At 41.1% G+C, this 26,629-nt stretch overlaps 1 protein-coding gene across 5 annotated transcripts in view; it reads left to right on the top strand.

Moving 5' to 3' along the window:
* Positions 1-26,629, top strand: part of NAPEPLD (N-acyl phosphatidylethanolamine phospholipase D) — a 54,072-nt gene that overhangs the window by 16,424 nt on the left and 11,019 nt on the right. For all 5 annotated transcript variants that reach the window (XM_027573590.2, XM_027573591.2, XM_027573594.2 and 2 more), the window contains one exon: positions 4,518-4,824. In XM_027573590.2, the coding sequence (XP_027429391.1) occupies positions 4,518-4,824 (307 nt within the window). The remainder of the gene's footprint in view (positions 1-4,517; positions 4,825-26,629) is intronic.

The following is a 26,629-nucleotide window of genomic DNA, read 5'->3' on the forward strand; positions in this document are numbered from 1 at the left end:
AACATTGGGGTGCACATACCCCTTCGGATCCCTACATTTGTATCTTTGGGGTAAATACCCAGTAGTACAATTGCTGGGTTGTAGGGCAGCTCATATTTCAATTTTTTGAGGAACCTCCACACTGTTCTCCAGCGTGGTTGCACCAGCTTGCATTCCCACCCACAGTGTAGGAGGGTTCCCCTTTCTCCACATCTCCGCCAACATCTGTCGTTTCCTGACTTGTTAATTTTAGCCGTTCTGACCGGTGTGAGGTGGTATCTCATGGAGGTTTTGATTTGGATTTCCCTGATGCCGAGCGATGTTGAGCACTTTTTCATGTGTCTCTTGGCCATTTGGATGTCTTCTTTGGAAAAATGTCTGTTCATGTCATCTGCCCATTTCTTGATTGGATCATTTGTTCTTTGGGTGTTGAGTTTGGTAAGTTCTTTATAGATTTTGGATACTAGCCCTTTATCTGATACGTCATTTGCAAATATCTTCTCCCATTCTGTCGGTTGTCTTTTGGTTTTGTTGACTGTTTCTTCTGCTGTGCAAAAGCTTTTTATCTTGATGAAGTCCCAATAGTTCATTTTTGCCCTTGCTTCCCTTGCCTTTGGCGATGTTTCTAGGAAGAAGTTGCTGCGGATGAGGTCGAAGAGGTTGCTGCCTGTGTTCTCCTTTAGGATTTTGATGGACTCCTGTCTCACATTGAGGTCTTTCAACCATTTGGAGTCTATTTTTGTGTGTGGTGTAAGGAAATGGTCCAGTTTCATTCTTCGGCATGTGGCTGTCCAATTTTCCCAACACCATTTGTTGAAGAGACTGTCTCTTTTCCATTGGACATTCTTTCCTGCTTTGTCGAAGATTACTTGACCATAGAGTTGAGGGTCCATTTCTGAGCTCTCTATTCTGTTCCATTGATCTATGTGTCTGTTTTTGTGCCAGTACCATACTGTCTTGATGATGACAGCTTTGTAATAGAGCATGAAGTCCGGAATTTTGATGCCGCCAGCTTTGGTTTTCTTTTTCAACATTCCTCTGGCTATTCGGGGTTTTTTCTGGTTCCATACAAATTTTAGGATTATTTGTTCCATTTCTTTGAAAAAAGTGGATGGTATTTTGATAGGGATTGCATTGAATGTGTAGATTGCTCTAGGTAGCACTGACATCTTCACAATATTTGTTCTTCTAATCCATGAGCATGGAACGTTTTTCCATTTCTTTGTGTTTTCCTCAATTTCTTTCATGAGTATTTTATAGTTTTCTGAGTACAGATCCTTTGCCTCTTTGGTTAGATTTATTCCTAGGTATCTTATGGTTTTGGGTGCGGTTGTAAATGGGATCGACTCCTTAATTTCTCGTTCTTCTGTCTTGTTGTTGGTGCATAGGAATGCCACTGATTTCTGTGCATTGATTTTATATCCTGCCACTTTACTGAATTCCTGTATGAGTTCTAGCAGTTTTGGGGTGGAGTCTTTTGGGTTTTCCACATACAGTATCATATCATCTGCAAAGAGTGAGAGTTTTGACTTCTTCTTTGCCAATTTGGATGCACTTTATTTCTTTTTGTTGTCTGATTGCTATGGCTAGGACTTCTAATACTATGTTGAATAGCAGTGGTGATAGTGGACATCCCTGCCACGTTCCTGACCTCAGGGGGAAAGCTCTCAGTTTTTCCCCATTGAGAATGATATTCGCTGTGGGTTTTTCATAGATGGCTTTTATGATATTGAGGTATGTACCCTCTATCCCTACACTCTGAAGAGTTTTGATCAAGAAAGGATGCTGTAGTTTGTCAAATGCTTTTTCTGCATCTGTCGAGAGGATCATATGGTTCTTGTTCAACATCCGCAAATCAATCAATGTGATACAGTACATTAATCAAAACTCTATTTTGACTTTGCTTTTGTGGTTTTTGAATCAGAGGGCCCATTTCTCCTTTCTCCTTATCCTCTGAGTGTTTCAATGAGCCAGAAATTTATTACATAGTTGGTAGGAATATTATATATGTATTTATATGTATATGTGTATATATGTACGTATGGGTGTGTGTGTGTGTGTGTCTATATAAATAGGCCCATGTACATATCTCACAAGCTATTTATCATCACAAGGGGTTGGTAGCATCAAGTCAGTTCTGCCGTCTATTAGACACATTACTTTGTCAGGAAATAAAGTCTCTAAATTTGGTGCATTTACATCTGTTAAATGAAGTGGGGTTTAAATGGTTGTTGGTCTTTGTTCTTGCCCTTTGTAAAGTCCTGGGCCTGAACTCAATTATAACCCAGGGAATTATAGAGCAGTTCTTTGAGAACTGAGATAACTCACCCAGATTCTTTGCTTTCTGATGGAATTTAAAGAATTGAGATATATGGCCATGTAGTAGGATTAGGGGAAAAAAAGAATTAGCCTTTGGTGAGTGGCAACCCTTTTATGGACGTTATGTCATTTCATCTTCTGAATCCCCATGAGATAAGTAGGTGTTTTACAGATGAGACAGTTGAGGGCTAGAAAGGTGGTTATTTGCCTAAGATAGAAAGCTTGTTAGGCTCTCTTAACCATTAGGCTCTCCTGCAATCTGTGGTGGCTGAGCAGCAACAGTGTGTGCTTTAGCTTTTGCCACCGGTGCTTTCTTAACACTGATCATTCCCTAGACCATAGACTATTTTACTGTAGACGGTTTGGAAAAATAGTTTTAGTTCATTGTACGTGTTCACCCTAGCCTTTGCGTTCTTTCCCTTTCCCTCCTGGACGGTATTTCTATGCTAAACATCATTGCCGCCATAAACATATTTGGCTTTCTGTTGTATTCATTTTGTTAGGGTTATGAAGTGTATTATGTGTGTGCATTGTATTTATTTATTTATTTATTTATTTTTAAAGATTTTATTTATTTATTTGAGAGAGAGAGAATGAGAGAGAGAGAGAAAGCACATGACGGGGGGAAGGGTCAGAGGGAGAAGCAGACTACCCGCTGAGCAGGGAGCCCGATGCGGGACTCGATCCAGGGACTCCAGGATCATGACCTGAGCCGAAGGCAGTCGCTTAACCAACTGAGCCACCCAGGCGCCCTGTGTGCATTGCATTTAAATTGGACAGAAAGCAAATGTTTGTTTAATAGAATGGGAAATAAATGAAATTCATGGCAGATTAATGCATATTCTTTTTTTGGGGAAAGATTTATTAGAGAGCTTGAGCAGGGGGAGGGGCAGAGAGGGGGAGAGAGAGAGAATCTCAAGCAGATTCCCTGCTGAGCATGGAGCCTGACCCTGAGATCATGACCTGAGCCAAAATCAAGAGTTGGATGCTCAACTGACAGCCATCTCTTTGCCCCTGGATAAATGCATATTCTTGATATGTTATCACTTTTAAGTGTCTGGAGTACCTACATAGCTCAAATTAAGGATTTTGGTTCCTTGAGTTAAGTGGTGGTGATGGTGGTGGTGGTGGTGGGAATAAGATCAACAGCAACAGCTAACATTTGTTGAGCTCTTGCCTTGTGTGTATGTGTTACATTTGTTATATACATGTTACATGCATGTTTTTTTTAATTTTTTTTAAAGATTTTATTTATTTGAGAGAGAGAGAGCATGAGAGAGGGGAGGTCAGAGAGAGAAGCAGACTCCCCGCTGAGCAGGGAGCCCAATGCGGAACTTGATCCTGGAACTCCAGGATCATGACCTGAGCCCAAGGTAGTCGCTTAACCAACTGAGCCACCCAGGCGTTACATGCATGTAACGCCTAATATACATGTTACATGCATGTTTCTAAGTGCTTTATTTGTATTAGCTTTTGAAAACCTCTCAGTAAGCCTCAGAGGCAGGTGCTTTTGTTATCTCCATTTTATAGAGGAGGAAATCGAGGCCCAGAGAGGGTAGGAAACTTATCCAAGGTCACTGCACTGTTTTGGCAGCTCTAAATCTGAGTTAATTCAAATTTGCATGGTTAAACACTTAAATACATTATCGAAATGTCTCTCCATTAATGTTGTTGTCTCCTTCCCTGAGATCTGAACTCAGTGCGTTTTTTAGGGGAATTGGGAACAGATTATCTTCAAAGTAAAAATGGCTAGGCCTAGTGGAGTTATATGTAAATCACTGGAAGTACTAAGTTATCCTCAAGGAACTAAGGCTGTCCTTCTCACTGTGTCTTTTTAACAATAATATTTTTAAAATTGAGGTATGAAAATATTACAAATTCAGAAAGGTGCTTTAATTGTACCAGATATCATTGAACTGGAAAATTTCCTATGTTTAAATGCTGCCTAGTAGAGGGACATTGCTTTGGATTACAGCAGATAAGGAATATTTAAAAGCTTTGGCAGGAATAGGTAAAGCAAACATCTTTTCTATTTAGCAAGCAGTAATACTGGATTCAGAAATTGTATTTGCAGGAAGAAAACTTGAGCTGATAGAGATATACTGTTTTCATAAGATTGAGGAAATTTCTACTGGCTAAGAAATAATACTGTGGACGCTGTGTAATAAGTTTTAATGCCTTTATGTTAAAGTATTTTCCCCCCTTCTATTTTTTTTTAGTTCTGAAAAGGACATGGATGAAAATGAAAGCAGCCAGTCCCTGATGACAAGCAGCCAATATCCTAAAGAAGCAGTAAGAAAACGCCAAAATTCAGCCCGGAGCTCTGTAGGAAGTGATTCTTCTAGGCTTTCCAGGAAAAGTTTCAAACTGGATTACAGACTAGAGGAAGATGTAACTAAATCAAAGAAAGGGAAGGACGGCAGATTTGTCAACCCATGGCCAACTTGGAAAAATCTCTCCATCCCAAATGTTCTCAGATGGCTGATAATGGAAAAGGATCACAGCAGTGTTCCAGGTTCCAAGGAGGTAGCATTTGGTTTTCTTGGGGGGGGGGGGGCTGCGTATTTACTCTTGTTATTAATTTTTCTGTGAATTGTATTATGACACTCAAGTTAGTTATTTGAGCCCCTTTTATATCATAAGGCCTAGGGCTAGGTTCTGGGGAGACAATTGAATATGGTGCCCTCGAGTTCATATTTGAGCAACAAAGTACGTATATGAATAACCAGTTCCGATCTGGTGGCAACTAGAGGTAGGAATAGAGCATTGTAGAAGTATAGGAAAGGAAGCAATTGATTCTAGCTGGTGGGGCTGGAGATGGCTTCCCAGAGGAGGTGGTATGACTCTTGAGCGGGGCCTAGAAGATGGAAAGTATTTTGGCAGTGGTTTTCAGGTGGGTGATGGCATTGAACAAGGTCATGTCCTGCAAGTGCAGGACATATGCCGTAAAGTCGGAACCTGATGTGTGTTTGGAATATGAATTATGAAGGTTAAGGCATTGCCCAGAGTGCTTGGCTTTTTTTTTTTTCCCCCTGCAATCCTTGGATAAAGCTGCTAAAGCTATAAAAAAAAAAGTCTTCAGATAACCTTTCCAGACCTTTAAAAATTGGCAGTAGGTCACTGACCTTTAAATATGTGAGTTTTACCTAGGGTGAAACTTACTAACATTTGGCATACAGTTTATTAGAGCAGTGTAATTATATTTGCCAGGGGGTGGGTGGCAATGAATAGCAAGAGCCTTTTTTCCCCCCCTCCTTCCACCTTTCTTAATTTCTTGCCCCTCTCCGCCAGCTGTCTCCTCTGGCCTCTCTTTTCTACCAACCCTGTCCTGGCAGGCTTTGTGGGGAGTGGGGAGAGAGGGAACTTGATATTGGAAGTGGGGGATGGGATGAAAAGGGTGGGGGCATCCTTGACGGCTTGATCTGTGGTGGGAAGGGCAACAGGGGTGGAGGTGGTTGGGGAATGGGGGGGTGGGGTGATGGTGGGAGATCTTTCACCTTGGTAAATGTTTCTTTTTTAAAATTTTTTAAAGATTTTATTTATTTATTTGAGAGAGAATGAGAGAGAGAGAGCACATGAGAGGGGGGAAGGTCAGAGGGAGAAGCAGACTCCCTGCTGAGCAGGGAGCCCGACGTGGGACTCGATCCCGGGACTCCAGGATCATGACCTGAGCTGAAGGCAGTCGCTTAACCAACTGAGCCACCCAGGCGCCCCCCCCCCTTTTTTTTTTAAAGATACGGGATTAACAACAACAACAAAAAAACGCTGATGTTTTCACGTTGATGCTAAGGAATGTTCACAGTATTAATCGTAATTAACAAATTGATTAATGTGAATAATACTTTTCCAACACCTTATTAGAATGAGCCTGGGCATTAGTAGATAAAACCTTACGACATGTTTCAGTTTTGAGAATGGGAGGAACAAGAACCACCCCCCCCCACTTGTTCTCTCCTTCTGGAGAACCCGTATGAAGAGCAACATGGAACGTAGCTGTGAAGAGGAGGGGTAGGGCTGGAGGCCAAGATGGATAGGCTGCCTCTTTGGGGTATATTTCTTCCCCCTTTTTTAAAAAAAAAGAATTATTAGAGAGCATGTGTGCATGAGTCGGGGGTGGGACAGAGGGAGAGAAAGAATCCCAAGGAGACTGGGCACTGAGTGCAGACCCAACATGAGGCTCGATCTCATGACCCTGAGATCATGACCTGAGCCGAAAGCAAGAACCCGACACTGAACTGATAGAGCCACCCAAGCGCCCTTCTTCCGGTTTTCTGAGCCACAGGTTCTAAAACTGCAGAAGTAAGCAATGGTAACTTTAGTTTTTTATTTCACATGGGAAATGAGTGATCACATGAAGGCAGAAATACATCTATGCATTCTAAGGATTTGGAGATAATCTAGAAATTGGGTTGAATCTCTGAGAACTTGCCAGGCTAGTGGTTCTGAAGCTCTTTTCAATCCTGACCCCTTTTGAAATCTCATGAAAGCTGTGGGCCCTTTACTATAATTTCATAGAGTTCGTGGACCCTCTCAGGCCCTTCCAGTAACTCATTCATTCACTCATTCATTCATTTAGTATTTATTGAGCACCTGCTGTGGTCGAGGCACACAGTTCTAAGTGGTAGAGATAGAACCATCAACCCACAGCAGAAAGACACCCAGACGTTCTTAGACCTTAGGTTTAGCGGAAGAGAGAAACAGTAAACAGATGGGTAAATTATATGGTATATTAAAACGTGACTAGTGCTTTGAAGAATAGTAAAGCGGAGAAGGAAATTAGGGTGATGGAGGTGAGAGCTGCATTCTTTAATGAAGTGTAAGTTTTGTTTTTTTTTTAAAGGCAGGAGATTTTTAATTTTTTAATTTTTACTTTTTTTTTTAAAGATTTATTCATTTTAGAGTGTGAGGGAGGAGCAGAGGGAGAGGGAGAGAGAAGCTCAAGCAGATGCCATGCTGAGTGTGGAGCCCAGCAAGGGGCTCGATCACATGACCTATGAGATCATGATCCGAGCCAAAACCAAGAGTCAGATGGTCAATAGATTATGCCACCCAGGTGCCCCAGCAGGAGATTTATTAAATTGAAGTATAGTTGACTAATATTAGTCTGAGGTGTATAACATAGTGATCTGACGGTTATATACATTACTCAGTGCTCACCATGATAAGTGTAGTTCCCCACAGTCACCACACAAAGTTATTACAATATTATTGACTATATTCACTATGCTGTACTTTTCATTTCCGTGACTTTATTTTATTTTATTTTTTGGGGGGAAGGGCATAGGGAGAGAATCTCAAGCAGGCTCCATACCACCCAGTCTGGAGCCTGATACGGGGCTCAATCCCATCATCCTGAGATCAGGACCTGAGCCAAAATCAGAAGTTGGACCCTCAACCGACTGAGCCACCGAGGTGCCCCCCATGACTTAATTTATTTTACAACTAGAAGTTTGTACCTCTCAATTCCCTTCATCTATTTTCACCCATTCCCCTCCACACCTCCTCTCTGGCAACCTCTGATTTGTTCTCTGTATGTATGAGTCTGTTTCTTTTTAAGTTTACTTGTTTGTTCACGTGTTTTGTTTTTTAGATTCTACATATGGGTAAAATCATATGGTATTTGTCTTTCTCTGTCCAACTTATTTCACAGTGCTAGTAACAATCTTGGCTTTGCAAGAGAAATAGGCATATGACCTGAGAACAAAGCCATCAAAACATTGCCAAGTAACAATATTATTGTTTGCAGCATAGAACAAACAGAAGCATATGCAGAATCTACTTGAAAACCCTTCTTGTGTTATTTTTTGAAATCAGGTTCCCTGATTATTAGCTCAAAAAGCTGAGATCAGGATGAGTCTTAGCTGGTATTGAATGCAACTCTTTCACAACAGAAACCAGCAAGCATCCTTCAAAATGAAATTAACCATTCACCTGTTGATGGACACTTAGGTTGCTTCTGTATCTTGCCTATTGTAAATATAGTTTACCTTTGAATACAGATAGCATACAATGTATGTGTTAATGGACTGTTTATGTTATCAGTAAGGCTTCTGCTCAAGAGTAGGCTGTTACTAATTAAATTTTGGGGATGTCAAAAATAATACAGGGGTTTTTGACTGTGCAGGGGTCAGTCACCCTAACCTTCACGTTGTTCAAGGGTCAGTGACAATACTGTGGTAGATATAGGTGTACATAATATCTTTTTAAATTAGTGTTTTCATTTTCTTCAGATAAATACCCAAAAGTAGAATTATTGGGTCATATGGTATTTCTATTTTTAATTTTTTAGGGAACCTCCCTACTGTTTTCCATAATGGTTGCACCAGTTTACAATCCTACCAGCAGTGCATGAGAGTTACCTTTTCTCCACATCCTTACCAAAGCTTGTTATGGTTTTTTTGATACTAGCCATTCTGAATGGTGGGAGGCAATATCTTATTGTGGTTTTGATTTGCATTTCCCTGATGATGAGTGATGTTGAGTATCTGTATTTTCATGTGTCTGTTGGTCATCTGTATGTTTTCTTGGAAAATGTCTATTCAGGTCCTCTGTGCATTTTCAAATTGGATTATTAGGTTTTTGCTGTTGGGTTGTATGGATTCTTTATGTATTTTGGATGTTAATCCCTTATCAGGTATATCATTTGCAAAGATCTTCTATTCAGTAGGTTGCCGTTTTGTTTTGTTGATGGTTTACTTTTGCTGTGTAAAACCCTTTTAGTTGGATGTAGTCCCAGTTGATTTAGTCTTGGAAGATTGTATGTTTCTAGGAATATATCCATTTCTTCTAGGTTGTCCAATATGTTAGATGTAATTTTTTTGTAGTAGTCTCTTATCCTTTATATTTCTGTGTTGTCTGTTTTAACTTCTCTTTCATTTCTGGTTTTACTTGGGTCTTTTTTTGTTAATGAGTCGCCTAAAGATTTGTCAGTTTTGCCTTTTTTTTTTTTTAAGAAAAACTTTGTTTCATTGATCTTTTATTTTTTAAGTGTCTATTTTCATTTATTTCTGCTCTGATCTTTCTCGTGTCATCAGAGCTGCTGTTCCCTTATTTATTTTCTTTCCAGATGATCTATCCATTGATACTAGTTGGTGTTAAAGTCCTTTAGTATTAGTGCGTTATTGTCAGTTTCTCACTTTACATCCATTAATATTTGTTTTATATATTCAGGTGTTCCTTTGTTGGGTGCATAAATATTTATAGTTGTTATAAGCATCTTGTGGGATTGAGCCCTTTATTAAAATGTAATTGCCCTCTGTCTCTTGCTACAGTCTTTGTTTTAAATTCTGTTTTGACTGATAGAAACATTGTACCCCAGTTCCCCCCCCCCCCGACTTCCCTTTGCATGGGAATTCGTTTTCCATCCCCTCACTTTTCAGTCTGTATGTGTCTGCAGTGAGTCTCTTGTGGGCAGCAGATTGGTGGGGCTTGTTTTTGTTTTTTAAAGATTTTATTTGGAAGAGAACGCACAAGCGAGCATGAGTGGGGGAGGGTCAGAGGGAGAAGCAGACTCCCTGCTGAGCAGGGAGCCCGATGCAGGACTCGATCCAGGGACTCCAGGATCATGACCTGAGCCGAAGGCAGATGCTTAACCAACTGAGCCACCCATGCACCCTTTGTTTTTGTTTTTTTTTCTTAATCCATTCTGTCTTTTGATTGGAAAATTTAGACCATTTGCATTTAAAGACATTGATAGGTATGTACCTACTGCCATTTTGTTAATTGTTTGCTGGTTGATTTTGTAGTTTCCTGTTCTTTTCCCCTCTTGCTCTCTTTCCTTGTGATTTAATGATTTTCATTAATTATGCTTGGATTCCATTCTCTCTTTCTCTCTCTCTTTATATCTGTTACAGGTTTTTGTTTAGTGGTTACCAGGAAGCTCATGAATAACATTCTATGGATCTAAGAGTCTGTATTAAGTTGATTTCACTTAAGTCTGAACACATTCTAAAAGTGCTGTTTTTTTACTCCCTTCCACATTTTATGTATGTCTCATCATATTTTACATCTTATTTTGTGTGTCCCTTGACTCATTTTTATAGATGTAATTGATTTTACTTTTGTCTTTTAACTGTCTTACTAGCTTTATAACTGACTGATATACTACCTTTACTATGTGTTTGGTTTTACCAGTGAAGTTTTCCTTTCACAATTTTCTTCTAGTTACAGCCTTTTCTTTCCACTTAAAGAATTCCCTTTAACATTTCTTGTAAGGCCGGTTTAGTGGTGATGAACTCCTTCAACTTGTTTGTTTTGTAAACTCTCTATTCTCTCTTTCCATTCTGAATGATAACCTTGCTGGGTACAGTATTCTTTAGTTGTAGGGTTTTTTTTCTTTCAGCTCTTTGAATATATGATGCCACTCCCTTCTGGTCTGCAAAGTTTCTGAAAAATAAACTGATAGCCATATGGGCTTTCCCTTGTATGTAACTATTTGCTTTTCTCTTGCTGCTTTTAAGATTCTCTGTATTTAATTTTTGTCATTTTTAATTGTATGTGTCTTGGTGTGGAACTCCTTGGTTTCATCTTGTTTGGGGTTCTCTATGCCTCATGGACCTGGATGTCCGTTTTTTTCCCCCAGGTTCGGGCAGTTTTCAGCTTTATTTCTTCAAATAAATTTTCTGCCTCTTGCTATCTTTGGGAGAATGTTATTATACTTAATGGTGTCACTTTTTTCTTTTTGGTGTTCAGTCGGTTGCTTTCTGTGACCCTGTCTTCCAGATCATTGGTCTGTTCTTCTGCATTCTTTAAACTGCTGTTGACCCTCTAGTGTATTTTTATTTGAGTTACTGTATTTTTCAGTTCTGACTTGTTCTTTTTTTTGTTTTTTTATCCATTTGTTGAAGTTCTCACTGAGTTCATCCATCCATTCTTTTCTCTAGTTCAGTGAACATCTTTATGACCATTACTTTGAACTCTTTTATCAGGTAGATTGTATATTGGCATTTGTTTTGCTCTTTTTCTGGAGTTTTGTCTTGATTTATCATTTGGATCATATTCCTCTGTCGCCGTGTTTTTGTCTGACTCTCTACGTCTTTTCTATGAAGTGGGTCAGCTGTGTCTCCTGGTCTTGAAAGTAATGGCCTTATGTAGAAGGTGTTCTGTGGTGCCCAGTAGTGCAGTAACCCCTGGTCACCAGAATCAGGTCCTCCAGGGTGTTTCCTGTTTGGGCTGCATATGCCCTCCTATTGTGGCAGGGCTGCTAGGGCTCTGGGTGCGCTGCTCTGTGGGGTCAGCCTTGCTGTCTGCAAAGACCAGCTAGGACTGTTGTGACTGCATTGTTTGGCAGGGTTTGCCCACTACACCACTGACTGAGAGGCCTGGCGGCAGCCTCTGACAACATGTCACTGGATGGAACCAGCTCCTCCGTCCTGAGGGGATTGCTCTGGAAGGTGGGGGTCTTGGCTGGGGCTGCCCACAGGTGTGCAAGGGTGATAGTGTCTTTGGAGGGGCAATGGTCCCAGCTGGGCCTGCCCACCAGCTACGGTACGGCAGTAGGCACTCTAGATGCATGCTGGTTCTGATTGAGGCCTCCTGCTGGTGTGGTTGAATGAGGCCAGCAAGGGTGTGTTAGATGGGGTGGGTCTGCAGGGGAACACCTGTGTGGGGCAAGCAGTGCTAGCAAGGGAGAGGGAGAGTGTCAGAACTGGTTCTTATGAGTTTCTGGCTAGCTAGGCAGAATGAAGGCAAGAAAAATGGCACCCAGCAGCACCTCTGTTCCCAGAGAAAGCTCCTGCAGATCCTTGCCTCTCTGGCACACATCCTAAAATTAGTCAGTAAATCTCCTTCTGGTATACCTCAGGCACTTTTCCAGCTGCTGCTTCCGTGCTGTGTTGGGTGGCACGGTATAGTGTACTGGCCCTTTAAAAGTAGGGACTCTGGTTCCCGTATCTCTCTGGCTCTCTTGGAGCCCTGCTGATTTTCAAAGCTCTTGGAGCTAAGCCCCCGATTTTCAAGGCTGGACATGGAGACTCCTCTTCCTGGTGCAGGTTCCCAGGGCTGGGGGTGCCTGATTTGAAGCTTGACCCCCACTTCTCAAGGAGTGCCTTCCTGCCTGTGATCTCTCTCCCTTTTGTTGGGTTGCTGCCATGCAGGATTTTGGTTCCCACCTGGGTCACTTCCTCTCCTGCCCTTTTTTATTTTTATTTATTTATTTGTTTGTTTGTTTTATGTTAATCACCATACATTATATCATTAGTGTTTGATATACTGTTCCAGGATTCATTGTTTGCGTATAACACCCAGTGCTCCACTCAGTATGTGCCCTCTTTAATACCCATCACCAGGCTAACCCATCCCCCCACCCCCCTCCCCTCTAGAACCCTCAGTTTGTTTCTCAAGAGTCCATCGTCTCTCATGGTTCGTCTCCCCCTCCAGTCCCCTGCCCTTCTTGATGTGGCCTTTTCTTTATGTCCTCTGCTGTGGAAGATCTGCTCTGCCCTTCTCAGGCTGTTTTCAGAGTGAGTTGCATTATGTGTAGTTGTTGCCTTCGTGTGTTTATGGGAGGAGGTGATCCTTGGATCCTTTTATTCTGCCATCTTCTTTAGCTCCCCCCCCTTTTTTTTTAATAGAAAATGTCAAAGGAGGGATGCCTGGGTGGCTCAGTCGGTTAAGCATCTGACTGTTGATTTCGTCTCAGGTCATGATCTTGGGGTCATGAGATTGAGCCCCACTTGAGGCTCTGTGCTGAACGTGGAACCTGCTTGAGATTCTCTCTCCCCCCCCCCACCCCTCCCTCTCCGCCTCTGCCTGTACTCCCTCCCCGGGCACTCTCTTTCAAAAAAAAAAAAGAAAGAAAATGTTAAAGGAGGTCTCAGTATGTACCACTTACATGTAACAGGAGAGAGAGACATCTTATTCTAACTTACATTTTATTTCTTTTTTCTTACCTTCATCTTGTTTCCAGTTAAAGCTAAGAATTAGATTGAGCGCATGTTGACTTCTTTTATTTGCACATGTAACTGTAACTCCATATTTAATCCCTTTAAATTGTCCAAATTATTAACTCTTACCAACTCCTAAATATGATAGAGTTCTACATTTTCCAGGAAAAAAAAGAAGAAAACCATGTAAAGAACACCTGCTTCAGATCATTGGGTCAATTCAGAATTTAATCAGGTTCTGGAAATTGTTTTTGTTAGACATTGGCAGGGGCTAAAGTTGAATAAAACTTTTTTGGGGGAAGGAAACAGGCTAATATGTAGATAGGATTATAATTACTGTTATGCAGTTTATATCATTATAGTATATTGATTTAGGTTTATACATATGAAAATATTTTGGAAGGAAGATAAAGTATAAAAGAACAGGTCTAAGTAAAACGAAAATTGGTCACTAGCAGAGCTAAACAATTTAGTTGGCTGGTCAGAAAGCAATTTCTTTACTTGGACCGTTTCTGATATTTGCCTTTTCTGGGTCTTTATAGCAGCTGTGCCCACCCGTTCACAAACTTCACACTGTCCAGATGCTGTCTTTGCTTTGTGCTGTTGGAATCGGCTCAGCAACTTTGGTTGATGTTGTTGATCATCTTCACCAGTAGTAAGGGGAGAGGAGATGATTGGAGAATTTCGAAGGAGGAGGGAGGCAGAACCTCCTGAGGTTCATTAGTTGGAGGAGGCTGTCCTTACCAGTCTCTACTATCCACATGAGTGGGGGACAGTCAGATCGGAGTGTGAGAGAGACACAGAACTGAGGCAAGTGCGTCCTGGACTGGTAGGAAAAGTGGGACACCAGGAGCCCAGGACCCAGGCTCAGGTTCAGGATACTCACTGAGGACGTGGCTTTATCTCTGTCGCAATCTCTAAAGGCACTCTTTTTTTGTTTTTGTCCATAGAGTTAGGTTAAGACAGTTTAGGTCACCAGGATTGTTTTGAGGTTCACGTGATGCATGAAAGTACTTTGAAAATAAAATGCACTCTTCAGATGTCTAATATGGAAGAACAGAGTGGTGCCCTTTGAAAAAGTGAAAAATAACAATTCTATTTCTGCTATAGTATGCTAACAGGTTGCTTTTTTATCTTTATAGAAAAATACGTGTACACAGTTTTTAAGAAGTCATAGTGCTGAAAGGCTTATCAGGAAAATACCAGTCCTCTACCCAGCCCTTCTCACCTGTCCCTCTCTGGAGGCAACGGCTTGCAGACCTTTGAGTTGTTGCCTTGGGAGCTTACCTTCATCTTTATTTCATTGTAGTAAGAACACTTAACGTGAGATCTCTCCTTTTGAATTTTTTTTTTACTGTTTTTTTTTAAACATTTTAAAATTTAAATGCTGTTAATGAACATAATGCATTATTGGTTTCGGAAGTAGAGGTCAGTGATTCATCAGTCTTATCTCATACCCTGTGCTCATTACATCATGTGCCCTCCTTAATGTCCATACCATCTTGAATTTTTAAGTGTGCAGTACATTACTGGTGACCATAGGTGCAGTGTGTCACGTAGCTCTAGGGTTTCCTCATCCTGCTTAACTGGAACCGCAGGCCTGGTGCTTAGAAACTGCGAATTTCCCTCGCACCTCAGGCCCTGGCAACCGTCATTCCACTTTTTTTGATTCTATGAATTCAACTGCTTAGATCCCAGCACGTGGAACCATGCGGTGTTTCTGTGTTCCTTCACGTTCACTGTCCGCTGTAACCCCCTCCCTACCACTCCCCCTCTCTCCCGCGTGGGTCCACTTGACCTCCCCCTTCGCTGTGTGCACTGCCGTGCCTCTATCCCTGTTTTTCACTGACGAACCAAGCAATGTACCGTGGCCAGGTCTCCTTTCTTACATGCTCTTTCCCCCTGAGGTTAGCAATACCTCATTTTTCATCTGTTTAATAACTTGGTATGTATTTATGACTAATCATCCCCCATCCCCAAATCCTTCTCAATGACCTTCCTGAGGAGAGCCTCTAAGCTGGTCCCTCAGCACCGGGTTCTTTGTGGGCTGACAGCCCTCCCGTTTCCCTGCACGCTTCCGTTCTGGAGTCTCCTTCACCACTCTCCTGGGCCCCTTTGTTTCCTCAGTGCTGGCTCTGTTTCCTGCACCCCACTTGTTCCTCTTTCTTGGCTGCGTTCTCATTTTGGTGGAGCACATTCCTAATCAGCTTCCTGAGAGAAGGGTGCATGGAAAGTCAGTTTTTTGAGAACTTGCTTTCTGAACTGTCTTTATTATTTTTTTATTTTTATTTTTAATTGGCGTTACATTTCAGGTGTGCAACACTGTGATTTGACAACTTATACGTAATGCTGTGCTCACCGCAACTGTAGCTACCACCCGTCCCTGTAGAGCGCTATTACTGTATCACTGGCCGTATTCCCTCCATTGCACCTTTTATTCCTGTGACTCACTCATTCCGTAACTGGAAGCCCGTATCTCCCTCTCCCCGCACCCGTTTTGCTCATCCTCCCAACCCCTCCCCTCTGGCAACCATCAGTTTGTTCTCTGTATTCACGGGTCTGTTTCTCCTTTTTGTTTGTTTGTTCCTTTTTTTTTTTTTTTTTTTTAAGATTCTACATATAAAGAAGTCATGTGGTATTTGTCTTTCGCTGTTTCCCTTAGCATAATACCCTCTAGGTCCATCCCTGTTGTCGTAAATGGCAAGATCTCATTCCTTTTTAAGGCTGATTAATAATCCATTGTGTATATATATTCTGTGTTTTCTTTGTCTATTCATTTATCAGTGGACACTTGGGCTGCTTCCATATCTTGGCTTTTGTAAATAATGCTGCACTGAACATAGGAGTACATTTATCTTTTCACATTCGTGGTTTCATTTTCTTTGGGTAAATACCCAATAGTGGAATTACTGGATTGTATGATATTTCTATTTTTGATTTTTTAAACACCCTCCATACTCTTTTCCACAGTGACTGCCCCAATTTACATTGCCACCAACAGTGTACGAGGGTTCTCTTTTTTCCACATCCTTGCCAACGTTTGTTATTTGTCCTTTTCATTTTCACCATTCTGACAGGTGTAAGGATATCTCTGTGGTTTGATCTGCATTTCCCTGGTCGTTCCGTTGAGCATCTTTTCATGTGTCTACTGGCATCCTATATATCTTTGGAAAAACATCTATTCAGGCCCTCTGCTCATTTTTTAATCGGATTATTTGTTTTCTTGGTGTTGAGTTGTAGAAGTACTTGATATATATTTTGGATATTAACCCTTTATCAGATATATCATTTGCAAATACCTTTCTTTTCCCATTCAGTAGGTTGGCTTTTCATTTTGTTCATGGTTTCCTTCACTGTGCAAAAATTTTTTATTTTGGTTTAGTTAGTCCCAGTAGTTTATTGTTGCTTCTCTTTCCCTTGCCTGAGGAGACACATCTAGAAAAATGTTGCTAAGGCAGATGTCCAAGAGATTACTGCCTATGTTTTCTTCTAGGAGTTATATGGTTTCAGGTCTCACATTTAGGTCTTTAATCCATTTTGAATTTGTTTTTGTATATGGTATAAGAAAGTGGTCTGGTTTCATTTTTTTTGCATGTAGCTGTCCAGTTTTCCCAACACCATTTGTTGAAGAGATTTTCCTTCCCCCCATTTTATATTCTTGCCTCCTTTGTCATAGAGTAATGGACCATGTATGTGTGGGTTTATTTCTGGGCTGTATTCTCTTCTCTTGATCTGTGTATCTGTTTTAGTGCCAGTACCACACTGTTTTGTTACTATAGCTTTTTGTAGTATATCTTGAAATCTGGGATTGTGATAACCAGCTTTGTCCTTCTTTCTCAAGATTGCCTTGGCTACTTGGGGTCTCTGGTGGTCCCATATAAATTTTAGGATTATTTTAGTTTTGTGAAAAATATTATTCGTCTTTCGATAGGGATTGCATTGATGCTTTGGGTAGTATGGAAACTTAAACATTAGTTCTTTTGATTCATGAGCATGGAATATGTTTCCATTTGTGTCATCTTCAATTTCTTTCATCAGTGTTTTATAGTTTTCAGCGTTGAGGTCTTTCATCTTTTTGGTTAAATTTATTCCTCGTTTTTTTATTCTCTTTGATGCAGTTGTAAATGGGATTGTTTTCTTAATTTCTCTTTCTGTTATTTTGAACATAGAAACACAACAGATTTCTGTGGATCAATTTTGTATCCTGTAACTTCACTGAATTCATTTATTGCTAATAGTTTTTTGATGGAGTCTTTAGGGTTTTCTATGTATAGTATTATGTCATCTGCAAATAGTGAAAGTTTTACTTCTTCCTTGCCAATTTGGATGCCTTTTCTTTTTCTTCTCTGATTGCTGTGGCTAGGACTTCCAGCACTGTGTTGAATAAAAATGGTGAGAGTGGCCATCCTTGTCTTGTTCCTGATCTTAGAGGAAAAGCTCTCAGTTTTTCACTGTTGAGTATGATGTTAGCTGTGGGTTCATCATATTTGGCCCTATTATGGTGTTGATGTGTGTTCCTTCTAAACCCAGTTTGTTGAGAGTTTTTATCATGATTGGATGTTGAATTTTGTCAAATGCTTTTTCTACATCTTTTGAAATGGTCATATGATTTTATCCTTCATTGTGTTGATGTGGTGGTGTATCGTGTTGATTGATTTGAGGATATTGAACCATCCTTGCATCACAGGTATAAATTCCACTTGATTATGATGAATAATCCTTTTAATGTATTGTTGAATGTGTTTTGCTAATATTTTCTTTTTTTTTTTTAAAGATTTATTTATTTATTTGAGAGAGAGAATGAGATAGCGAGAGAGAACATGAGAGAGGGGAGGGTCAGAGGGAGAAGCAGACTCCCCGCCGAGCAGGGAGCCTGATGCGGGACTCGATCCCGGGACTCCAGGATCATGACCTGAGCCGAAGGCAGTGGCTTAACCGACTGAGCCACCCAGGCGCCCCTTGCTAATATTTTCTTGAGGATTTCTTCATTTATTTTCATCAGGGATATTGACCTTTTTTTTTTCTTTTTTTGTGGTATCTTTGGTTTTGGCATCAGGGTAATGCTGGCCTCATAGGACAGATTTGGAGGCTTTCCTTCCTCTTTTATTTTTGCAGTAGTTTGAATAAAATAGATGTTACCTCTTCTTTAAATGTTTGGTAGAATTCATGTGTGAATCCATATGGTCCTGGGCTTTTGTTTGTTGGGAATTTTTTTTTGATTACCAATTCAATTTTGTTACCAGTAATTGGTCTGTTCAGATTTTCTATTGCTTCCTGATTAAGTTTTAGAAGATGATATATTTCTACGAATTTATCCATTTCTTCTAGGTTGTCCAGTTTATCAGTGTATAATTTTTTGTAGTAGTCTCTTTATACTTTTATTTTGGTGGTGTTACTTATCTTTTGTTTCTCATTTTATTTATTTGTGTTCTTTTTTTCTTGATGATTCTGGCCGAAGGTTTGTCAATTTTGTTTATGTTTTCAAAGAACCACCTCTTAGTTTTCATTGATCTTTTCTATTTTTTTGTCTCTATTTCATTTATTTATACTCTAATCTTTATTATTTCCTCCCCTCTACTAACTTGGGTTTTGTTTGTTCTTTTCTAGTTTCTTTAGGTGTAGTTAGATTGAGATTTTGCTTGTTTCTTGAGATAGTTCTGTATTGCCATAAATTTCCTTATTAAAACTGTTTTCTTTGTGTCCCAAAGATTTTGGCCTGTTGTTTTCATTTTCATTTGTCACCATGTATTTTTTTAAATTCCTGTTTGATTTCTTCATGAACCCATTGGCTGTTTAGTAGAATGTTGTTTAGCCTCTATGTGTTTGTGTTTTATCCAGTATTTTTTTTCTTGGTTTCATTTCCAGTGTCATATTGTCATGGTTGGAAAAGATGCATAATATCATTTCTATGTTCTTAAATGTATTGACACTTGTTTTGTGGCCTAACATGTGATCTGTCCTGGAGAATGTTCTGTGTACCCTTGAAAAGAATATATATTGTTTTGGGATGGAATGTTCTGTATATGTATCTCTTTAAGTCTATTTGGTCTGATGTGCCATTCAGAGACACTGTTTCCTTACTGATTTTCTTCTGGATCATCTATTTATTCTTGTAAATGGTATGTGAAATTCCTCTACTACTATGGTATTACTGTCAATTTCTCTCATTATGTCTGTTAATATTTGTTTTATGTATTTAGGTGCTTCATTGTTGGGTGCACAGGTATCTATGATTGTTATATCCTCTTGTTGGATTGACTTCTTTTTTTTTAATTTTTTTTTTTAAAGATTTTATTTATTTATTTGAGAGAGAGAGAGAGAGAATGAGAGATAGAGAGCACGAGAGGGAAGAGGGTCAGAGGGAGAAGCAGACTCCCCGCCGAGCAGGGAGCCCGATGTGGGACTCGATCCTGGGACTCCAGGATCATGACCTGAGCCAAAGGCAGTCGCTTAACCAACTGAGCCACCCAGGCGCCCAAAGGATTGATTTCTTAATTATTTTGTAATGCCCTTCTTTGTTGTTACAGTCTTTCTTTTAAACTCTATTTTGTCTGATATAAATATTGCTACACTGACTTTTTTTTTTTGAACGGAATGTCTTTTTCCATCCTTTCACTTTCAGTCTGTTACTGTCTTTAGGTCTGAAGTGAGTCTCTTGTAAGCAGCATATAGGTGGGTCTTGTTTTTTTATCCATTCTGTCACCCTATGTCTTTTGATTGAAACATTTAGACCATTTACATTTAAAGCAATTATTGCTTGGTGTATGTACTTATTGCCATTTTGTTCTTTGTTTTCTGGTTGTTTTTGTAGTTCTTCTTTGTTTCTTCTCATGCTCTCTTTTCTTGTGACTGGTTACTTTCTGTAGTGTTATGCATGCCTTTCTTTCTCCTTTTTGTATAAGTTTTGGGTTTGTGGTTGACATGAGGATCATATATAACATCCTAAGTATATAGCAGTCTCTATTAAGTGTTGGTCATTTAAGTTAGAACACATTCTAAAAGAAATTCCTTTTTCCCTGCCTCCCATGTTTTATGTTTATGTTTTTCTATTTTACATCTTCTTGTTCATAATTTTCTTTCATCTAATTATGGTCTTCTCTTTTCCACTTAAAGAAGCCCTTTTAACATTTAGTGATGATAGACTACTTTAACTTTTTTTGTCTGGGAAACTCTATCTCTCTTTACATTCTAACTGATAACCGTGCTGATTAGAGTATTTTGGGTTGTAGGTTTTCTCCTTTTAGCTCTTTCAATATGTCATGCCACTCCCTTCTGACCTGCATAGTTTTTGCTGTGAAATCAGCTGATAACCTTATGAAGTTTTTCTTGTATGTAAATTGTCACTTTTGCTATTTTAAAAATTCTTTCTTCATTTCTAACCTTTAACATTTTAATCATATCGTTGTGGTGTGGACCTCCTTGGGTTCATCTTTTTTGGAATTCTCTGTGCTTCCTGAACTTGGATGTCTATTTTCTTCCCCAGGTTAGTGAGGTTTTCAACCATTATTTCTTCAAATAATGTTCTTATTTGTTCTCTCTCTATTCTCCTTCTGGAACCCTTAATAGGTGAATGTTTGTTTGATGTTGTCCAAGTGATACCTTAACCTATCCTCATTTTTTTTTTTAAGATTTTATTTATTTATTTGACAGAGACACAGTGAGAGAGGGAACACAACCAGGGAGAGTGGGAGAGGGAGAAGCAGATGCGGGGCTCGATCCCAGGACCCTGGGATCATAACCTGAGCTGAAGGCAGGCACTTAACCGACTGAGCCACCCAGGCACCCCATCCTCATTTTTAAAAAATCTTTTTTCTTTTGCTTTTCAGTGTGGGTGCTTTCCATTACCTTGTCGTCCAGATTATTGATCCGTTTTTCTACGTCTGCTTATCTACTCTTGATTTCTCCTAGTGTATTTTTCATTTCATGTATTGTATTCTTTAGCTTGGATTGATTTTGGTTTTATATTTTCTGTTTGTTGAAGTTCTCATTGAGTTCCTCCACTCTTCTCTCCAGTTCAGTGAACATCTTTACAGTCATTATTTAAAGTCTTTCTCATGCATATTGCTTATCTCTGTTTCATTTAGATCTTTTTCTGAAGTTTTATCTGAACATATTCTTCATTTGGAGCATATTCGTATGTCTCCCCATTTTGCTTGACCTTCTGTGTCTAGGAATTAGGCAAAATATCTACTTCTAAAATTGAAGGGATGGCATTTGTATGGTTGTCCTCTGTGTAGACTCTGTGTCTGGTGACTTTGGCTGGCTGGAGATGTGACTGGCAAGGGGCAGGGGTCCTGGGGCACTCTGTGCTGGGGCTGCTCTGGGAGATGGCTGGAGTGGTGCCAGGGCTCTCCTCACAGAAGGTTCCTTGGCAGGATAGCTGAAGCTGAAATGGGTACAAACTGGGGGGATCCCAGGGCTCTCTGCACAGAGGGCACCTTGGCGGGACAGTTGAAACTAAAGTGCATGTTGGCTGGGGGGGGGGGGCCCTAGGCTCTTTGTGCAGAGGGCATCCTGGCAGGACAGCTGAAGCTGAAGTGGGTGCAGGCTGAAGTGTCCAGGGTGCTTAGTGCTGGGGGTCCCCTGGTGGGGCTCTAAGCTCCAAAGCTGGGGTGTCCCGGGGCACCCTGCACAAGGGGCGGGGTGCCCTACTGGGCTGGCCCGAACTGAGGCAGGGATGGGATGGAGTGTTAGGTGCTCTGTGCAGGGTGTGCTACCTGGAACTGAGGTGGGCATGGACCAGGGGTTTCTGGGGGAGCTCTGTGCAGGGGGCATCTTGGTGGGGCGGCTGGACCCAAAACAGGCATAATCCAGGAGGACCGGGAGCGCTCAATGCTAGGAGTGCTCTCTCAAGCCATCTAGAGCCAAAGCTGCGTGGGTTTGGAGTTTCTGTGGTTTGGAGCCTCAGCTGCAGCTGCAGTGAGCCCTTACCAGCTGTGTTTCAGTGTAGGGGCCACCTGGGTGCCACAGCTGGGGCTGGCCTGGGATGGGGCCCAGGGTGCACTGAGGCGGTAGGCTGGCTTGGGAGCCCAGACCCTGCTCCCGTCCACGCTATTAAGGGGGAACACAAACTGTGGTGCTGGGCAGCCCCTCTGTCCTGGGAAGAGTTCCAGCCGCTCTCCTGCCGTTTGGCAGCATTCCAGGACTAGTTCCTCTGTATTCTAGTTGCTCTTTTATTTTTTTATTTATTTTTAAAGATTTTATTTATTTGACAGAGACACAACGAGAGAGGGAACACAAGCGGGGGAGTGGCAGGCAGAGGGAGAGGGAGAAGCAGGCTCCCTGCTGAGCAGGGAGCCCGATGCGGGGCTCAGTCCCAGCACCCTGGGATCATGATCTGAGCCTAAAGCAGACGCTTAACGACTGAGCCACCCAGGCGCCCCCTCGTTGCTCTTTTAAACTATATTTTCTTTTTCCCCTGGGCATCTGGGGCTGGCGTGAGCTAGAGACCTGGTGCTAGCTGAGGCGGCTGGCTGGCTACAGCACCTAGAAGCTGTTCTCAGCTGTGCTGTCAAGGTGGAGGGTGACCGTAAGCCAGGGTGCTTCTAGCCCCTTGGGCCCGGGGCATTCAGGTAGTTCTCCCACTGTTTGGCCAGGGTAGTTAGGGACTGGCTTCTCTAAATTCTCGTTGTCCTTTTATTTAAAACAAACTTTTTTTTTAAAGATGCTACTTAGAGAGAGAGAGAGAGAAGCACACACAAGCCATGGGAGGGGAGCAGCAGAGGGAGAGGGAGAAGCAGACTCCCCACTGAGCATGGAGCCCGATGCAGGGCCCGATCCCAGGACCCTGGCATCATGACCTGAGCCCAAGGCAGACGCTTAACTGACTGAGCCACCCAGGCGCCCTCTAGTTGTCCTTTTAAACCTCAGTTTTTTTTTTCTGTGCCCCCATCCCTCAGTAGCATCCCTCCCCATGGCAGTTCACATTGTCCGGGGTGAGAGTTCCCTTCATGATGGTGCCTCCTTTCTTGCTGTCCTCTGTGTTGTCTGTCTTCTATTGTGCAGAAGATGTTGGGTCAGTCCTCAGTTCTTCTTTAGGAGGAATTGCTCTAAAAATAGATGTAGATTTGGTGTGGCCCCAGAGGAGGTAAGTTTAGGGTCTTCCTACAATCACCATCTTGGACCGGAACTGACTTTCTGTTCTCATTCTTACTGGTAGTGTGGGTATAGAATTGTTGTTTGGAAACAGTTTTCTCTCAGAATTTTGTTTGTTTGTTTACTTATTTATTTATTAAGATTTTATTTATTTGACAGAGAGCAAGAGAGGGAACACAAGCAGGGGGAGTGGCAGAGGGAGAAGCAGGCTTCCCCCAGAGCAGGGAGCCCGATGTGGGGCTTGATCCCAGGACCCTCGGATCATGACCTGAGCTGAAGGCAGACACTTAACAACTGAGCCACCCAGGTGCCCCAATGTCTCAGAGTTTTAAGGGGTGGATGAAAATGTCACAATATGAAATTCTTTTTTAAAAAATAAAAGGGGTGCCTGGGTGGCTCAGTTGATTTAGTGTCCGACTCTTGATTTTGGCTCAGGTCATGATCTCAGAGTCGGGCTCTGTGCTGGGCTTGGAGCCTGCTTAAAATTCTTTCTCCTTCTCCCTCTGCCCCTCCCTGCTCACGCGCTTGCTCTCTCTCTCTCATTCTCTTAGAAAGTACGAGTACCTTATGATCTTAATTATGCATAGAAATAGGACTGTGACTAAAGACAGCATAATGTTTTTGTTTGTTTTTTAGATTTTATTTATTTATTTGATAGAGAGAGAGACAGCAAGAGAGGGAACACAAGCCGAGGGAGAAGCAGGCTTCCTGCAGAGCAGGGAGCCCGATGTGGGACTTGATCCCAGGACTCCGGGATCATGACCTGAGCCGAAGGCAGTCGCTTAACCAACTGAGCCACCCAGGCGCCCAAGACAGCATAATGTTAACAGCGGCTGTATTCTCTGCAGACTGATGTAATGGGTGGCCACTTTTATATTTTCCTGTATTTTGCAAATATTTTATGAAGGGTATCTTCTTTTATAATCAAGGAAATGTTTAAAAATAAGCCATTTTGATGGATCTGGTACTCCTAATACAGATAGGATGGCAAAATATAAAACATTAGCATTAATAATTAATTGCATTGGAGGTGTTTTCGTAACAGCTCAGTCTCTATTCAGTGTTAACATGATATCGTCAAAATAAATATGAATAATAGTCTTTATTTAAATCCGAGTTGCAAAGTATAGCTATGAGTGTCCTCAGTAAAAATATACTTTCAGTTGGAAGAAAAGTCTTAACTCACGTCTTCAAATGTGATTTTTTTTTAAAGAAACATGATTTTAGCAAATTTGCATCAACTCTCTTCTGTCTCCTGCACACATATACTCTTAAAATAATAAGTATAGTAATAGGTATATGGGTTTCATTGTTTTAAAGTTAATGAATGAAATTTATGCCATGGAGAGAATTATGGTTTAATGAAAAGGATAGGGTCTTTAGAGCCAGGAAGCCCTCGATCCCATTCCTGATTGAGCATGTGCACATTTGCTGTGTGACCTGGACAAGTTTCTTAGTGACCCCTCCTGCTTGGTCTGGGTATCTGTAAAATGGCAGTGACATCTGCTTCACAGAATAAGATGACAGAACCCATTTCTAGCATCTGGCAAAGAATAGTCATTGAATGAATGTTAGGATTTTTCCCTTTCCCCAAGAAAAGTAAACATTAACTAGTGTCCTGGTTAATTATGGGCCCAGGGATTTTCCCATTTGCAGCTTCAAAAGAGGAAGGCCAGCCAAGAAAAATCCTGACCTAGTAAAGAAAATGTCAAGTGAGTGCTTGATTTCTTCAAATAAACAAGAATTTCTCTATCCCGAATCCACATGCTTTTTAAAATTTTTATTTTTATTTTTTATTTTTTAAAGATTTTATTTATTTATTTGACAGAGACACAGCGAGAGAGGGAACACACGCAGGAGGAGCGGCAGGCAGAGGGAGAAGCAGGCTTCCCGCTGAGCAGGGAGCCTGATGCGGGGCTTGATCCTAGGACCCTGGGATCATGACCTGAGCCGAAGGCAGACGCTTAATGACTGAGCCACCCAGGTGCCCCTAAAATTTTTTTTTTTTAAGATTTTATTTTTTTTAAGTGATCTCTGCACCCAATATGGAGCTCGAACTTACGACCTCGAGATTGAGTCGTGAGCTCCATTGACTGAGCCGGCCTGGTGCCCCTCTACATGCTTTTTCAAACTCTGGTGGTCAAGATCAAAAGGACAAAGTTATTTTTTCTTTTTTGGAATTTCAGTTGTAGACTCTCTTTCTTTGAGTTTTATGGGATAGTGGTGCTAGAGATCAGATTCTTTAATAGAAATAAGGTGTTTTTTTTTTTTTTTGTGGTGGGCTTAGAAACAACACAGCATGCAGAAGGAAACATGGAGGTATGATTGCTTAGTTCAGATGTCTTGTCAGTACTTGGCCTTTTTAAAAAATAGCTTTGTTGAGCTATAATTCAGATACTCTACAGTTGACCTGTTTTAAATGTACAGTTCAGTGGTTTTCAGTACATTCAGAGTTGCGCAACCGTTCCCACATCTAGTACATTTTTATTAACCCCCAAAGAAACCCCACGTCCTTCGTCATCAGCCTCCGGTCCCCTTGCCCTCCTGCAGCCCCTGGAAATCACTAATCTATCTTCTGTCTCTATGGACTTGCCCCCTGTGGACATTTCATATAAATAGGATCATACAATCTGTGGTCCTTGGTGACTGGCTTCTTTCTGTGCTTTACCTGTTAATCCTTTGTTTGGAGAGCAGTGGAGTCTGCCACACGTGCTCTGCTACGGGTTTTGTTACCTCCCAATAGTCTGCAGGTAATGTGAGATCGTGAACTTCAAGTGGCTTTTCAACTTAGAGCAAAAAGAAAGTGTGACCGTTTTCAGGGAATTTTGTTACGGGTATTTTGATGCCCTGTTTAAACATGATGCTGCTCAAGATTTTTTTAAAATGCTTTTAATAATATAATCCAAGCTCCACCTATTCAAAAAATATAATTTGATGAGTTTTGCCTGATTTATGTATCCATGAAATGATCACCAGCATCAGGATAAGGTATATTAGCTGTCCTCTCCAAAAGTTTCCTTGTATCCTTAGTAATCCATCTTTTATTTTCCCCTGTCAGATCCCTGGGGCTGTTACTTGTTTTTTGAAAAAAAAATATGTATTAAATGAGAGACTACTTAGGAGTCAGTGGTGAGAGGCAGTCTGTGTGAAGGCCGGCTGGGTGACCTTGTGTATGTGCCGTCACTGTTTGTTTTCCTCTGTAAATGGATATAGTTAATAGGAGCTACCTGCAGTTATGGGAGGTACCAGATTAAACATTATTTAATTCCCTCCCTCTCTCTGCCTTCAGTGTTGAAAAGGTTACCACATAACATTTGTTATTATTCAGTAACCCTAACTCTACCAACTTTGAG

This window comes from Zalophus californianus, chromosome 12 (genome assembly GCF_009762305.2).
Source record: "Zalophus californianus isolate mZalCal1 chromosome 12, mZalCal1.pri.v2, whole genome shotgun sequence".
Lineage (NCBI taxonomy): Eukaryota > Metazoa > Chordata > Mammalia > Carnivora > Otariidae > Zalophus > Zalophus californianus.